The following is an 18,856-nucleotide window of genomic DNA, read 5'->3' as shown; positions in this document are numbered from 1 at the left end:
CGGTGTCTCTACTGTCGGAATTATAACGCCCTCTATTGTTTCTGCACGGTGCCTATATCGATATTGTCAATTTATCAGTTCTAATAAATTCCGCTTCCAAATTCAAATACTAACGCAAATGTTTATTTATTAGCTGTGGAAATTTCGTTTTTTTTTTTAAATTTATTTAAAAAATTATGTAGATTCTTGAAAACAAAATTATGTTTTGTCATATTAAGGGTATTGAAAGTTAACAAAGGGGCTGAATATTGTGTATAGTAGGACACAAATTAGATGTAGCGTAGGAAAATGCAATGGAATGTAATTAGAACCGAATACTGCCGATTTATGCAACCAATAGAAATAGCTCCCTATCGCGCCATTCGTCGCTATAGATTCACGCGTCAGAGAAAGCAAGTGCATGTAAATCCACGTGTCAAATTGACGAATATATTAGGTCATATGATATTACAAGTCATTACGTTTGTGCAAAAATCATATTCGCATGAGAAATAAATATTGATAATTTGGTATAGCTTACTCAATTCGGATGTGATCGGTTTTACGAATTTTGCCGATGCGACATCTAAGTTGTGTCGTACTATACGAGCGTATACAATGGTTACAATAAATTCGAGAAGATTCTAGAAGAATCAAGATAATTGAGTATAGCTTCATAGCTTACCACATAGTGATGGTGGCATAAGGCAGCCAGCACAGCGCAAACACGGTCACAATGGTCACCGTCATCCTGAGAGTGCGGCGCCTCGCTCGTTCCAGAACACGTTTGTCCGACCGTCGTAGTCTTACCGTGCTTATATTATGCACACAATTTTCTGAAACAAAAGAAAGTTTGAAAATTAGTTGTGATATATGGCTTCAAATTATATGACTTCGGCTTTCAATTCCTGGTGATGGTTTAATCTTCTTCTAAAATACACTTTTATTAATACAGCGTAGGTTGAACTCTAGGAAAGAGTTAGTGATTATTTGCAACTCTATCCAGTGGCCTTGAGTTGGCAGTAGGCAGATTTTGATAAATATTTGTTTGGATTATTCTAAAATTTAGTTTCTAAAAAAACCAAAAAGAATATGTACGGTTGTCAGTTTTGCGGTTAAGCTTTCATCGTTGGTCTTGGTTTTTCTATGCGTTTTTTTAAATAGATATAGTGATTCAAGAGGAAGGCTTTTATGTACGATACATTCATAATATAGAAGGGGAACACTGTTATTTTTAGAGATTTATAATATGATGTCGTAAGTGAACATTTATTTTGAGCTTACATTGCAAACGCAGGCTGAAGCCTAAGATTTAATAAAATAAGATACTACAGTAGGTATTGGGCATCTAAAAAAAGTTCGCATATGTGTTATAATGTTTGGAATAACCCACTGCAATTTTTTTATTTTTTAGTTGTCTCAGTTGCAATATTAAAAAAGTCATTTTTTTCGATCAAATATTTTCTTGAGCAGTAGTTAGTATTATTAATTAAAACTTTAGAAATCCTTTGAAAGACGTACTTTTTATCTTTTTGTGTTTTCTTTTTTATGTCCCCTGGCTAGGAGAGAAGCGTAATTACTTGATACTCACTAGTTATAATTTTTCAACTGAGAAGCTTAAGATATAACTTTATATTTACATAAATAAAAATTTTAACAAAAAGAAAAACCGACTTCAAACAAAACACTATTTTCAAACAAATGAATATGCACGAAAAAGTAATAAAAATAATTGCGTATTCAACATATTTTTTAGAGTCTTCCTAAGTTAAATGAAATGAAAAATATTAGACTACTTAAAAGTCGATTAACGATTATATCATGTAGTTATAATTATTGGTATATTTGGAGCCGGTGTCAGCCAACCCTATACTATACCTATCAAAAAACAATACGAGAATACTTTAAGAAATGTTTCTTACAAATTACCTTTTATACGATATTATACTGGGTCAATCAAGAGGCTCGTATCGCTTCTTTCTTTTGATTGTTGAAGCGTATGCCTGTGGCTGACACCGGCTCCAAACATAACAATAACTATAACTACGTTATATAATCGTAAATCGACTTTTAAGTAGTCTAATATTTTTCATTTAATTTTACCTAGGAGGACTCTCAAAAATATGTTAAATATGCAATTATTTTTATTACTTTTTAGTGCATTTTAATTTGTTTTAAAATACTGTTTTGTTTGAAGTCGGTTTTTCTTTTTGTTAAAATTTTATTTATAATTCATCTAGTGCTCGACGGTGAAGGAAAACATCGTAAAGAAACCTGCATATGTCTAATTTCATCGAAATTCTGCCACATGTGCATTCCACCAACTCGCATTGGAACAGCATGGTGGAATATGTTCCAAACCCTCTCCTTAATGGAAGAGGGCGCCGGCGGTTTCTCCGAACCGATACGACATGGGAACCTTCCAGAAAAGAGCGTACTCCTTTTTGAAAGGCCGGCAACGCACCTGCATGCCCCCTGGTGTTGCAGATGTCCATGGGCGGTGGTAGTCACTTTCCATCAGGTGAGCCTCCTGCTCGTTTGCCACCTATGCCATAAAAAAAAAGAGGAGGCCTTAGCCCAGCAGTGGGTAACGTACAGGCTGTTACTTTACTTTTTCTTATTTCAATAATGTATGTTATGCGTTAGATAAATCTTCACATAAATAATTACATTAGTTTTATTCATCCTTTAATCTTGTTGATGAACTGGGGCCGAAATTAATAAGTCTCTGGTCGGAGATGGCTTATCTTTATAATCCAAGTCGAGTATAACTTGGCAAGTATCCTAAAAGTATTTACTTAATCCACATACATCTATTACTTTGGGTAGGTTTTTGACGTGTTATTGAAGAAATTTACATTTATATATATTACTAGTTGTACCCCGCTGCTTTGCTCGCGTTTTAGGGGTTTGGTTGTCACGAGTTAAAAAAAGTATTTATCTATCTATCCTATGTACTTACATCGGCTACTTTTTTTAGTTCGTTTTAATCAAATCAAATCAAATCAATTTTATTCAAGTAAACTTCACAATGAAGCGTTTTTGAATCGTCAATAATCAAATACTACCACCGTTTCGGAAAGCAGCTTCTAGCGAGAAGAAACGGCAAGAAACTCGCATAGTTGCTCTTTTCAAATAAACACATTTACAATGCTGTTATTGACAGTAATTAGCGTCCTATGATGGAACCCGAGCCTAACTCCAGGCGTTTCTCTCTAAAAAGTACTCTTTTAATGAATAGTATGATTTATTAATTAATTTAGTCTTAATAATATTTTTAAATTTTGAAAATGGTAAATTGATTATATTTTCCGGTATCTTATTATATATGCGTATACCATTGCCCAAAAACGTTCTATTTACCGTATGCAAACGGAAACTGGGGGTTACAAGTTTTTTCTTATTTCTTGTATTAATAGTATGTACATCAGCATTGATAGAATAATTTTTAATATTTTTTTGTATAAATATTATATTATCATAAATATATTGTGAAACAGCCGTTAATACACCTATTTCTTTAAATTTCTCGCGTAATGATGTTTAGTTTTTTTTTTATATTACGTATTGTCGAGACAATTCTTGGTAAGCCTACATTATAAAAAATTGGATGTATTAATACATTTACTCGGTGGTAGGGCTTTGTGCAAGCCTGTCTGGGTAGGTACTACCCACCCATCAGTTATTCTACCGCCAAATAACAGTACTCAGTGTTGTTGTGTTCCCGTTTTAAGGGTGAGTGAGCCAGTGTAACTACAGGCACAGGTGGAACATTGACGATCTAATGAATAGTTAATATTTATTACATCGGCATTGTATATGGTTGATGGTGACAACTTACCATCAGTTGGCACATTTGCTCGTCCGCCACCAACCTATACGATAAAAAAAATTCAAATACTTTTTATATACCAAGTATTTGAAAAATTCCATAAATCTGTTTTCAATAATTGCAAAAAATCTATTTACAAATGTCTTAATTATACAATACTGCGCAAATTGGAATATTTAATCAACGTATTGTATAATGTAATAATTCTATTTTATTCAACTGTTTGATTTTTATTTGCAATATGGCTTCTTATGAAAAATCTTTCACCGGTACACAACAAAACATTGCTGGTTTTCTGTAAAATATATTGTGAGGGTACCTACTTAGACGAGTGTGCACATACCACACCGTAAAAAGTTTGATAAATAAATGCTACCTTAGTCTTGGCAAAGAAGAAAATAATGCAAGTTTATTTAAAAACTAGGAACTGGCTAGCAGAATTTATTTAAAAACAATTATCTACTGAATAAATGCTTGAAGTTTCATTAAACTTTTTTGGTAGAATCCGCAGAGAAATGGTCTTACTTTTATAAAAAAAGTCAAGCTATGAATCGTTAAAAATGCAACTTAAATTCTTTATAATCTTTTAAGCAGAGACAAATCCATACAGCTTATTTAATGTAACGTTGCAGAGACAAATTCATACAGCATATTAAATGTAAAAATCTTAATTTTTGGACATTTTTGGGATAGTGGACGACTATTGACGTTATAACAAATATGGATCTGTTTGCTCACGAAGGCCTGCCTCCGCGTTATATTATCGATCTGTATCAGCAAAAATAATAGAATTTATATTTTTTGCCGTCATGATACTAACATTTGTATTATCACAAACCCTAAGACATGTAACACCAGTCCCACAGATAATTTAGCGTGAGAGAATCTATGTATACTTAGCTATTGTGTAGCGTACTGTCTTTCCAACTGGTTTTATGCAATCCGATTGGGTGGGCACATATTACTTTTTAATTTAAAATCAATTCATTTAACTCTAGAATGTTTCCACATTATACGTCTTTAAAATAAGCCAAGAAAAGATAAATCAATTTATCTTAAAGAAAATCTAGGACTTTTCTAAATAAATGACTTGTCATTACCGTGTGGTTTCAGAAGAGTTGGTGAGAGCCACTCTATATAAAGCTGTGGATGTAAGAGCTGGCTAAGCGTATCTATCGATATCATCGAGAAGTAAAGCGCTTTAAAAATATTAGTGGAACTTACACCAGCAAAAGTATTCCTAAGAATTCCTTAAGGCTGCATTCAGACTGGACTTAAGAATATGACAAATATTATTTAACCTTTAAAAAATATTAATATCAAATAGATTTAGATAAGTTGTCGATTTTAGTACAAACCTAAATTAAATTATATGAGTTCTTTAATTTATTAATGGTTAGTTCTTTCCGATTCTGATGTTTCTATTTCCGAAAAGGTTTTTGATTTTTGATGATCAATAAACAAGATTATTGGTTCCATATCGAGTAAATATTTTGTATTTTTTTTATCCCTACATAAATCAAATATTAAATCTCATAGATGGTGGACATTAATAAGAATAATAAAAAAAATTTATTTAAGCATCATATTGAATAAAACAAGGTGTGAAATAACTGCAATAGTATAAAACTGTGATGCATTTATTAACGCCCGCTAACAAATCGACATTGCTCTATTAATTAAGACACACTTAAATTGCACATATTTACATAATATATGAATACAAATAAAAAAGAAAAATAAAATACCAAATCACCAAAGTATTTAGAATTGACCAATTACAAGATTTAAAATAAAGGAAAACAACATCAAAAACATCAAGTAGTAAATGGAGATATTCTTACAGGAAAAACAATTAAAAACTTGCTAGCTAAAGGTGATGAATAGGTATAAGCCTATAAGCCCCCATACTAAGGCACTGGATACACATATCCATAGTGCCTCGGTATGACATGGGAAGTATTTAAATTAACATAAACTTGTTCTTATATGCCTACTAACATAGTTATAAGAGATTCTGTTACTAATTTTTATGGGCCTAAATGACGTGAAATGAAAAATTATTTTTTATACATGGTTATTGGTAATTCGAAGTATATCCGTTAAGAGTTAATTAAAAAGTTAATCTCATATGTATGGTGTAAAAATTAACCATTCTTTTTTTATCACGTTTTTTAGCTATTTTCAAAATTTGTCAGAAATGCAACTTCAAAAATTTATTTAAAAAAAATTATCAATTAAAATCAATTTTTTTCTTCTGTTTTATAAAAACGATTAAACACTGGATATTTTTTAATGTTTAATAATAATGATCTGTCCAAATTTAAAAATGTGAGACTAAAAACGAAATTATTTCAATATTTTTTACTTAAAACTGCCTTAAGAACAAAAAATATCAGTATCGAACTTGACCTGCAGATTATTTTAAAAACATACCGGCTTTCCAAAAATTTATAAAAAGTAGGAATTTATTTCAATGCAACCGAAATAAAATGACCAGAAATGACGTTTTTGGAAATTCGTATTCGAACATAAACGAATTCGTACTAAAGGTCGCTCTTTAAAATTCCTACAAAATTAACTTAAAATAATATTCAATGAAAAAACACATACTTTCTTACTTAACTGACTTACTTAATACAAATTTGAAATAAAATTTAGAAACAGAAAGCTTACTTAGAACTAAGACTTTTTTAATATAGCCTAAATAAAGTATTTATAAGCGAATCCGAGAAACTCTCTATAACTGAGCACAGTACACACAGCATGTTCTACAGTGAGTAATGCAGGTTTCTATCCTTACGAAAAGGTCCCTGATTCTTGTAAAATAACTGGAAGAAAAAACACATACATGTACAGTCATACTGTATGATTACACTATATGCGTTACAGCTACGCAACAGATAATAATTATTTGGAATTCTAATCTAAACAAACATTTAATGCCAACATTAATTATTCGTAAACCAGACCAGATCAGGCATTATTCGTAGCTTCATTATTGGTCTGTCAGATTTGAGTTGAATTTTGTTAGGTAATACAAAATTGGAATGAAAACATTTTGCCTTTGGCATCAAGTAATAACAAAACAGGACTGGTAAAAATGTCAAAACGATCCAGTTCATTCATTCGATGTTCACGAATCGAGGATAGTTGTTGTTTTCAGTGCTTTGACAGTTTGGTTCTGCGAAATTTGGGGTCAAAACTTTTTTCGATTCTTTTGTTGACAAAATGTTGCAGTATATGAAACAAACTTTAAATTCGATGGTCAGTTCAAAGACTGTTTACATTTGATACTTAATATAAGTTCATGATTTGATTCGGGTCGGAACGATACACCTCAGGCCCGAGGCCGGCGAAAGAAACTGAGGTTTTGTTTTTTTTTCCTCTGAAAGTCGTGTTAGCAATGGAAAATTATTTATTTGTGAGACCTGGAGGCGATCGTTTCATTTCCAGGCGTGCTATCATTTATGAAGTCATTGATGTTATAATAACCTCTGCACAAACGATCCCTAACGTTATTTTTAACTGTACAATATTAATCTGGTATCCTGTTAAAGCGTAAGCGTATAAATTACTACACTATATAATATTGAGTAACCTTTTGGTGTCTGGTAGAAGAGTAACAATTTTATATTTGCATTGTATAATAACGTGAAAATCAAAATTTTTAGATAAAAATGTTTATATTTTACGTTCAAAATTTACACTGTGAGATATGTATTGAGAAGCAAAAGTCAATATTTTTATTTTCCCAAAATTACTTCTAAGTAAAGCTTTAGTCTACCTTTTTCGTAGGTAAAAGATAATATTTATATCAGCAGCTTTATTCCATAGTAAAATGCAGGACATTAATATACCAATTATTCAGATCAATTAATATTAATTTTTTTTTCACTCGCATGCCGCTGAACTGATTCTAAATGCCATTTTACAATGAGGACTTCATTGGTGAATCAAATACATTTTGTTATTTACAAGTAGCATTTTGGCACTAAAACATCATCATCTATACCAGAGAAAGTATAATTCATCTCTTCACATAATAATTGACATCTTTTTATTTTAAAATTGCTATAGTATATTGAGTCGAGATGGCCCAGTGGTTAGAAAGCATGCATATTAACCGACGACTACGGGTTCAAACCCAGACAAGCACCGCCGATTCATGTGCTTAATTGGTCTTTATAATTCATCTCGTGCTCAGCGGTGAAGGAAAACATCGTGAGGAAACCTGCATGTGACAAATTACATAGAAATTCTGCCACATGTGTATTCCACCAACCCCCATTGGAACAGCGTGGTGGAATATGTTCCAAACCTTCCCTCAAAGGGAGAGGAGGCCTTAAGCCCAGCAGTGGGAATTTACAGGCTGTTGTTGTTGTTGTTGTATAGGTATATTATAGACCAATGAATACAATGTAATGTTTTTCTCCGACCAGACATCGCAAATCATTTATGTAAAGGAGGAAGAAAAATGGACCAAGAATGATACCTGTGTAACATTAACAGTGGCCTCAGGTAATCACTTACAAATTTATATCAACTTTATGAACTCGATTGTTTGAGTACGAAATGAAAAAAATGAGAAAGACATATTTAATGCAGTAGTAAGCTTTCAAATAAGTGTTTCATGTTACACACAATCAAGAGCCTTACACAAGTAACAAAAAGTCAAGTAAAGTTGCACATATACATACATACAGCCTGTACATATCCCACTGCTGAGATAAGGCCTCCTCTTCCTTTAAGTTGAGGGTTTGGAACATATTCCACCACGCTGGTCTAATGCGGGTTGGTGGAATGCACATGTGGCAGAATTTTGATGAAATTAGTCACATGCAGGTTTCCTCACGATGTTTTCCTTCACCGCCGAGCTCGAGAAAAATTATAAACACAAATGAAGCACATATATAGTGGTGCTTGCCTGGGTTTCTAACCACTGGGCCATCTCAGCTCATTCGTCATCACACGCACAGTTACGTAAGTAACAACATCATTTTTGAAGGCCAACCTATAATCCTAATAGAACTATTTATTCTACTAATGAAATTGCGAGTCATATAAAGGACTATATCAATTAAATTATATTTTTATATAAATATTAACAAAGCTTCCCTGTTTCACAAACCGCTGCTTACTTTCGCCTATTATTACGACCATTACAGAATAAACTGCCAAAAGAATTCTAAATGAACATTCCTTGAACCTAATGTTTTCCAAGACTGTTGTATAAAGTGCAATTTTTGTTTTAAATATATTCTTAAAACTGACGCTTGTCTTAAACAATGACGCTTACAGTTCATAAATAAATGTTTTCCTAAGAATAAAAATGTCTAAAATAAGGAATCAAAAGTGCTTACTGAGATTCGTCTTGAATAAATATTTGATTTTATTTATCATTCTTAGGACTCTTTAGGGTTTTCACATCGAATTAATAGGGTCTGTTTATATTTATTGATTTATAAATATAATGTATTATAATTTTACTAAAATGTTAAGGAAAGGCACACGAGTAAATCAGAGGACTTTCTCTTATACTTTCCAAGAAGTTTGAAAATAACTGTTAGCCATCAATGGCCAGCCAGCCGTGCAATTTGACACCTTAAAATCTTGTGCCTGTAATTATACTGACTCACTTAACCTCTAAAATAGAAGTCAAGAGTACAGGTTATAAAAATCAATAAACAAATAATATAATTTCTAAATATTTTAAAAAAGAGTCCCTAATATATTTGGTATGTCATATAAAGTCTAAAACATTTATTGAAAATAAAAATATTTTCACCATTTAGAATGTATTATGATTTTGTATAAAGATTGACTGATATATCTATCATGTTTTCAGACATTATTACAACACATTTTTTAAAGAAATGTTTCATATGTGTATAAAATTGACATTGAAATTTCCTACTGCTGGCCTCCTCTCCCTTTGAGGAGAAGATTTAGACCATATTCCTTAAACATCCTTATATTCAATTATTCCTGTACTTATTATTAAATTTCAATTTATGTTATTACTTTTTACCCATGTGTATGTCAAATTTAATTGACCCTTGTTTTTTTTTAAATATTTGACCGATTCTGTTTCAGAATCTTTTTTTTTTTTGAGATGGTCTTTTTATAGTATTAAGCAAATCTGTCCATATTGGGTATTATGTATTACGAAGTTAAATTCATTGGAAATGAAATACACGCTTATTCAAAATGAAACGCGACAAACCATCCAAATTTTATCATTGTATGGGAAAAAATATCCCCAATACAGTGCGTGAAATCGAAGTATGTTTTACAATACTGGTGCAAATTGAAACTGATCAGAATACCAAATTGACAATTAACTGTTGCGCTGTGATCAATACGCCGCTCGTCCCTCAGGATTACTGATTAAACATACTTGAATTGGAGTAAGCAAATATTTATAAATGATATCTTCAATAATTACCGAGAATCACTGATGCATTCGTGACTAGGTAATCAATTAACTATTATTATTTATTGTATCAAACCATACGCATTATTGTCATAACTATGTTCTTAGATTATAAGATTTAAATTAAGTGTATATCGTCACTTAGGGAATAAACCTTATCAAGTCAAATCAAAATATACTTTATTCAGAGAGGTTTTTACAAGCACTATTGAATCATTTAACAAACTATATAAGTGAAACTTTCACCGGTTCGGAATGCAGATTCTACCGAGAAGTCTTGGTGGTAGGGCTTTGTGCAAGCCCATCTGGGTAGGTACCACCCACTTATCAGTTATTCTACTGCCAAATAACGGTACTCAGCATTGCTGTGTTCCGGTTTGAAGGGTGAGTGAGTCAGTGTAACTACAGGCACAAGGGACATAACATCTTAGTTTCCGAGGTTGGTGGCACATTGACGATGTAGTGAATAGTTAATATTTCTTACAGCGTCATTGTCTATGGGTGATGGTGACCACTTACCATCAGGTGGCCTATATGTTCATCCGCCAACCTATGCCATAAAAAAAGAACCAGCAAAAAACTTAGTAGTTACAAAGTCATGTTATTTTTAAATACAATTACATATGTATGTAATATATCCTGCCTGGAAGTCAACAAGTATTAACTCCACGCTTTTTTATCATATGTATAATGTACATTATTATTTACGATTTAACATTGTAATAAAAAACTATTTATTTTGTTATTGGATTAATTGACATGGAATTTTTAACACTAATTTTATTTGTAGTTGCTGAATAATTCTCAAATTTTTTTGATTCCATTGTGTCTGTTTTATTTACATAAGAATTATAAACATAAAGTCCTTAAATATATACAAACTAACTTTTATAATCCGCGGCTTTGCGCAAGTATAAAATATGAATATATTTATATATTAACTTAAAATATTACATTGATTACCTCTTTGTTTACATCACTTTTTCCAATTAAAAATTAGCCTATGTCCTTTCTCAGGCTTTAGAATTTTGTGTTCCAAATTTCATTTAAATCGGTCCAATAGTTTTGACGTGAAAGCGAGACGAGAGCGAGACAGACATAGTTACTTTCTCATTTATAATATTAGTATTGATATATGTACATACATTAAAATAGTTCCTGTAAATTAATACAGTATGGAGCGAAAGCAACTTTCCTACACTGGGGATTATCACGACAGTTTATTTACATTTAACGGTTAGATATTGTACATCCCTAAACGACCATTTATGAGTTACGAGAAGGGATTACGAAAGTTTAATTTATGTATTTTGTTTTACAGGAACGCTTTATATAAATCGTTTCTTGTATATAATACCGGACATTGCCGAAGGCTGATTTTAAATTAATTAAATGTTGATGTGTCTACACAAAGCCAGGGATAGTGATGTGCATATTAAAATGAAACACACTTCCCGGAACGTAAGGGTGTTTATTTATTTTTTTCGAATTGTGTATTGCTGTTGGCCCTATTGGCCTCTACAGCGTCACCGGGTGGGGTAGGCGAGATAAAATACTAAAGTCTATATATATACTAGTCAAAACAAAATAAGGGCCACTTGTTTATTTTGACGTTTGAAGCGATCTAATAAATTTTAAGCTATCGGTACCGGTTAAGTTTTTTTTTGTGGCGTTACATTAAGTGTTGACAAACATTATGAGAGTATATCACTTACTTAATTTTTGAAGTGGGTGGAATATGAAGTTTTTTTTCGAAGTCACTAAAAATTACTCTATTTGAAGTCAACTTTTTGAGTCATTTAAACTGTCGAGTTCTTGGTGAACTGCAGGAATTCTCTTTGTTAGTGCGTGGTTATCATTTTTAAAGAACAATGTCGAGGATTCGAAGTCATATGGACATACAGATCACAACTAGGGCCATAACGCTGATTCAACAGGGCCATTCGCAGCGTTCTGTAGCTCTGCAGCTGGGTTTTTCACGGCGAGCAATCCAGAATGCTTGGATTAGGTTTCAAGAGACTGGGAGAGTTACCAGAAGACCAGGATCAGGCAGGAGTCGAGCAACCACGGCACAGGAAGACCGCTACATACGGTTAACTGCGCGCAGAGAGCGAGTCGTCACCGCCCGTTCCTTACAAAACCGCTTGCGCCAAGCGACGGGCACCCGCGTGAGTGACCAAACGATTAGAAATCGGTTGCATGAAGACCAACAGTTCTCTAGACGACGAGTAGTGCGAATTCCACTGACATCCGCGCATCGTGCAAGGCGATTAACGTTCGCTAGGCAGCACCAGGCCTGGAACATCGATAACTGGAGCAAGGTATTGTTCACAGATGAATCCAAAGTGAAATTTTTTAGTGATGATCGTCGCATTAGAGTTTGGAGAAGAGAAGGAGAGTGATTTTCGGATGCTTGCATCCACGAAAGTGACAGATTCGGGGGTCCCAACGTAATGGTGTGGGGCGGAATCTCATTATCAGGTCGAACCGAGCTCGTAATTCTCAACGAAGGCACGGTAACGGCTCAACGGTACATTGAGCAGGTCATAAGACCCCACGTGGTGCCATATTCACAGAGAATTGGTGCAGGATTCCAATTAATGCATGACAATGCCCGCGCTCATACAGCTAGAGCTACTGCCGAAGCACTAGAAGAAGCTGGTATACAGGTGCTGCCGTAGCCCGCCAGTAGCCCGGACCTTAACCCTATTGAGCACATGTGGGATTTATTAAAAAAAAGCGTTCGTGACACAAATCAACCGGTAACTAACGAACGAAAGCTCATCAACGTGCTAAAGACAAGCTGGGACCAAATCCCACAGGAGACAATACGACACCTGGTGGAGGGTATGCTTTCGAGGCTTGAAGAATGTGTTCGAAAAAGGGGAGGACACACACGTTACTGAAAAAAATAAACATTTCAACAAATGTTCAGTTTTTTTTTAAATTAGACACTTTTTTCACATTGTGCATTTTAGGTTAAAAAGTCGATTTTTCCAAAAAAAAAGAAAGGGATGTTAATTTTAGAGTAATAAAACAATATCTGCTGCTCTTTACATTAAAAATTGATTAAATAATTTAATCTAATCATTTTCATATCCCTAAATCCCATATTTATTTTAATCCACTAAAAAAACATGGTGGCCCTTATTTTGTTTTGACTAGTATATATTTTTTTTTTTTTTTTCGAAATGTGTATTGCTGTTGGCCCTATTGGCCTCTACAGCGTCACCGGGTGGGGTAGGCGAGCTATATGCTCAGGCCTAGTGATGGGAGCCCACTGAAGGGCTCAGAATACGCGCATCCTAAGGGTGCCTCCTATGAGGCCGGACCTCGGCTTAGGACGCCGTCGTCGACTCCAGGGAGGAATGACGTGTGCATTCAACGTCGTACGCCTAGGCGCCGACGTGTCGGTAAATAGGGACCTCGACCCCGCCGGCGGGGTCGGTGTGTGTTGTCTGTACCTATCTGGGTAATGTTGTCGGCAGTGAGTCTGTCGACGGGATCGTGTAGGACGTGCTTAGGACGCCTACGGATCGGATAGGGTAACTCCAAGGGGCTATACTTGCTCGCCTCGGATATAAGGGGGTTCGAATGTTGCGACGCTTTGTCGAAATATCTAATAGAGAGGTCTTTGAATAGCTTAGCTATTGACTCGACTTTAAAGTCTCTGTGGAGGTCAACGTTACGCATGTACCACGGACAGCCCGAGGCAATGCGTAAGAAGCGGTTTTGAATAGCCTGTAGTCTAGCTATGTTGTGAGGACTCGAGTGAGCGAACACCACGCTAGCGTATGATAGGATGGGTCGTATGCAAGTTTTGTAAATTGTTACCTTATTTCTAAGGGACATTTTACTACGCTTGCATAGCAACGGATACAATCTACTTAGAACAAAGGCGGCTTTGTTCCTTATGTAATCGATGTGAAGTCTAAACGATAGTCGTCGGTCTAGAATAACACCTAAGTATTTAACCTTAGGTTGCCAGGGGAGTTGTTTGCCGTACAGGGTTATTGACCCCGGGTGGCGACGGGTTGAGTGAGAAAAGTACACTGCTGCACTTTTATCGGGATTGATTTCTATATTCCATTTCCGGAACCACGCGCCTAGCGCGTTCATCGCGGATTGGAGACGCGCCCTAATAAAGACGGGGTAGCGGGACGTAGTGTACACAGCTGTGTCGTCCGCGAATAGGGCTAACTCTGTGCCTCTCGCTCTCGGCATGTCCGAGGTGTATAGAGAGAACAGGATGGGAGAGAGCACGGAACCTTGCGGTACACCGGCTCGGATAGGGCGGGTGGACGATAGTGTACCGTCCACTCTGTAGCGAAAGGAGCGATTCGATAAGTAGTCTCGTATGATGTGCACGAGCGTGTCAGGCAGGCCTGAGTTGCGGAGCTTATAAATAAGCCCGTTGTGCCAGACTTTATCGAATGCCTTAGCTATATCTAGGAAGATAGCACCCGTACCTTTCGGTAGGCGTGCGCGGGTCTGGCCGGTTAGAATGTGCTCCGTTATGCGGTGCACTTGATGGACGCACGAGTGTCCGAAGCGAAATCCGAATTGCTCGTTAGGTAAGAGGCTATTGACCTCTACAAAGGCTTTGAGTCGGGCTAATATGACACGTTCGTATATTTTACCCATCGAGTTTAACAGACTGATAGGGCGGTAACTCGATGGTAGGTTGTAAGGCTTGCCTGACTTGTGAATCCCTATCACTATGGCCTCCTTCCACTGATCGGGGAAGGAGCATCCGGCCATGAGTGCGTTAAATAAAACTACTAGTAGGCATATTAGCTGTCGGGGAAGGTATTTGATTACCTTGTTGGAGATACCATCCGGCCCGGGGGCCTTCTTGGCATGTAGATCTTTGACTATCGTTTCGACTTCGTCTACGGTAGTCGGGGTGAGGGGTTGGTCGCGAGGGGGTTGTACCGCGAAGGCGGCGACGCTCGTATCCACGCTCTCCTGATGCTCGGCATCGCAGAGCGTAGTGACGAGCGAGCATTGAGTTTCAATGCAGTCCGCCAAGCACTCGGCCTTATCGATGTCATCGAAAGCGATAGACTGGTCGGGACGGACTAGCGGAGGCATCGCTGCCACCGAGTCCTTCCGTAGTGATCGGGAGAGGGACCAGAAGGCTGTGTGAGACGGTGTTAGCTCACTCAGTTTCCTGTCCCATTGATCGCCTCTGAGTTCCGCGAAGCGAGTTTTAACCTCTCTTTGCAGATCCCAGAGTGTCTTTCTATTGTCTATAGTCGGGTAGGCGTCGTGGGCTCTGTTCGCCGCATGACAACGCGTGAGTAAGTCTCTAAGGTCCTCCGGGAGGGCCCAGCGACCGTCTGGTTGCACAGAGACCTCCCTGGAGCATCCTTCGAGAGCGCTATTGATGAAGTTTATTACTTCGACTGAGGCCGACTTAGCAACCTCGACTGAGTCTATAGTATCGGGAATTCGATCGAGGGACGAACGATCGTTCGACCGGAGTCGCTCTTCGAGCTTCTTCCAGTCGATGATCGTCTTAGTCGGGGCGGGAGCGGAGGGCTCGGGTCCTAGTTTGATTAGGACGGGGCGGTGGTCGGAGTTTAACTCGGCGAGCGACTCAATCGAGCGCAGCGATAACGCTACGTCGTTTAAGATCGCTATGTCGAGTATATCGGCGCTGTCTTTGCGATTGCTAGTTAGCGAAGGAAAGCGGGTCGGGGTGAGAGGGGCTACGATCTCGAAAGTGAACGTAGCGAGAGAGGTTAACCGGTCGAGTATACGACCGTTGTTATTAGTTTTGAACGAATTCCATCGGGAGTGCTAAAGTCTATATATTTTCCATACTAAGACTATATACCTTTGACCAAACCAAACGATAGCGTGATTCAATGTACTACCAGCGCCATCTAGTTATAAAATAGTAAACTTAAAAATATAAATCATATAAATTTTTATAAATAAAAAAAAAAACCGCCTTCAAAAATGAACTAAAAAGAAAAAAATAATCAGTTACATCCATATCCAATTTACGATTTTTTAATCACCTCTTAAAGTCGGTGCCAAGTGCCAACATTGCTAATATATATACATAATACATACATACAAAAACTAAATCTATTTATTGTATAGATGACACCATTAGACAAATCTTACTATCGATACAAATTAAATGATTTCAATATAGGAATTTATTTACTTTGTTGGCACCGACTTCAAAAGGTGATTAAAAAATCGTAAATTGGATATTGATGTAACTGATTATTTTTTTCTTTTTAGTTCATTTTTGAAGGCGGTTTTTTTTTATTTATAAAAATTTATTTACTGCTTTTCAGTGTTGTTTTGTTATTTATAATTACAGTTGGTAGTGTTTGTCATTCACTTTATTATACTCAGTACATTTCGGCTTTCGACTCTAAACATAACTCAACGCCGTTTCAATACGATGTGGACTGCAACTCAAATTAAGCGTTACCTAAGTTACAATAGCCTAATGTTAACTGCTCATCGCCAATTAGACAATTCCCGACGCAATGCCGTTAATCATTGAGGAGTTCTCCTGGTAGTCCACCATCAGCTAGACTTCATCATAGGCATGTTTACTAACATCAATTGCTTGACGACTATCTTAAAGAAATAGAACTAAACCCGTATAAATAAAATTTTAACAAAAAGAAAAACCGACTTCAAACAAAACACTATTTTAAAACAAATGAATATGCACGAAAAAGTAATAAAAACAATTGCGTATTCAACATATTTTTTAGTCTTCCTAAGTTAAATGAAATGAAAAATATTAGACTATTTAAAAGTCGATTAACGATTATAACATGTAGTTATAATTATTGTTATATTTGGAGTCGGTGTCAGCCAATAAAACCCTACAGTATATCTATCAAAAAACAATACGAGAGTACTTTAACAAATATGTTTTTTACAAATTACCTTTTACACAATAATATACTGGATCAATCAAGAGGCTCGTATCGCTTCTTTCTTTTGATTGTTGGGGCAAGGGCACCGTGGCTGACACCGGCTCCAAATATACCAATAATTATAACTACATGATATAATCGTTAATCGACTTTTAAGTAGTCTAATATTTTTCATTTCATTTAACTTAGGAAGACTAAAAAATATGTTGAATACGCAATTGTTTTTATTACTTTTTCGTGCATATTCATTTGTTTTAAAATAGTGTTTTGTTTGAAGTCGGTTTTTCTTTTTGTTAAAATTTTATTTATTTTTTGATTTTAAGTGAAGCTGATGTTGACTAACTATTTTTTTTTTAATATGGATAGATTAAGCGTTCCGTTTATATGAGTCAGAAACTACTTCGAGGACAATTTCAAAGGAAACTTGCGAATAAAGCAAAAATAGACTTTCGAAAATGCGGATTTAATACGTCACGCGGCGTAAACTACAAGGATCCCTCGAAAGAGCTGTAATCGAACTCAGCAAAAAAACTTTGAAAAAGACCAACTATATTTCGTACATCATATGACATCACATCACATACACAAAATTTGATTAAAGATAGTAAGAAATTCTGCCCCATATCGCACCCTAACTACGAGCCGTATAGGAGTTCCATCACTACATAGTATAAAAATTTTAACAAAAAGAAAAACCGACTTCAAACAAAACACTATTTTCAAACAAATGAATATGCACGAAAAAGTAATAAAAATAATTGCGTATTCAACATATTTTTTAGAGTCTTCCTAAGTTAAATGAAATGAAAAATATTAGACTACTTAAAAGTCGATTAACGATTATATATCATGTAGTTATAATTATTGGTATATTTGGAGTCGGTGTCAGCCAATAAAACCCTACAGTATATCTATCATAAAACAATACGAGAATACTTTAACAAATATGTTTTTTACAAACTACCTTTTACACAATAATATACTGGATCAATCAAGGGGCTCGTATCGCTTCTTTCTTTTGATTGTTGGGGCAAGGGCACCGTAGCTGACACCGGCTCCAAATATACCAATAATTATAACTACATGATATATAATCGTTAATCGACTTTTAAGTAGTCTAATATTTTTCATTTCATTTAACTTAGGAAGACTCTAAAAAATATGTTGAATACGCAATTATTTTTATTACTTTTTCGTGCATATTCATTTGTTTGAAAATAGTGTTTTGTTTGAAGTCGGTTTTTCTTTTTGTTAAAATTTTTATTTATAAAACAGTGTTTTGTTTGAAGTCGGTTTTTCTTTTTGTTAAAATTTTATTTATTTTTTGATTTTAAGTGAAGCTGATGTAGAGTAACTAATTTTTTTTTAATATGGATAGATTAAGCGTTCCGTTTATATGAGTCAGAAACTACTTCGAGGACAATTTCAAAGGAAACTTGCGAATAAAGCAAAAATAGACTTTCGAAAATGCGGATTTAATACGTCACGCGGCGTAAACTACAAGGATCCCTCGAAAGAGCTGTAATCGAACTCAGCAAAAAAACTTTGAAAAAGACCAACTATATTTCGTACATCATATGACATCACATCACATACACAAAATTTGATTAAAGATAGTAAGAAATTCTGCCCCATATCGCACCCTAACTGCGAGCCGTATAGGAGTTCCATCACTACATAGTATAAAACAAA

At 35.3% G+C, this 18,856-nt stretch overlaps 1 protein-coding gene across 1 annotated transcript in view; it reads right to left on the bottom strand.

Annotated features, from left to right (window-relative positions):
• Window positions 1–18,856, bottom strand: part of LOC124534925 (adipokinetic hormone/corazonin-related peptide receptor variant I-like) — a 205,682-nt gene that overhangs the window by 73,430 nt on the left and 113,396 nt on the right. The window contains exon 5 of the mRNA XM_047110968.1: window positions 665–815. Coding sequence (XP_046966924.1) covers window positions 665–815 — 151 coding nt within the window. The remainder of the gene's footprint in view (window positions 1–664; window positions 816–18,856) is intronic.

Source organism: Vanessa cardui, chromosome 13, assembly GCF_905220365.1.
Source record: "Vanessa cardui chromosome 13, ilVanCard2.1, whole genome shotgun sequence".
NCBI lineage: Eukaryota > Metazoa > Arthropoda > Insecta > Lepidoptera > Nymphalidae > Vanessa > Vanessa cardui.
The sequence above is the reverse complement of the archived record's forward strand: the minus strand, read 5'-3'. Positions and strand labels throughout refer to the sequence as shown.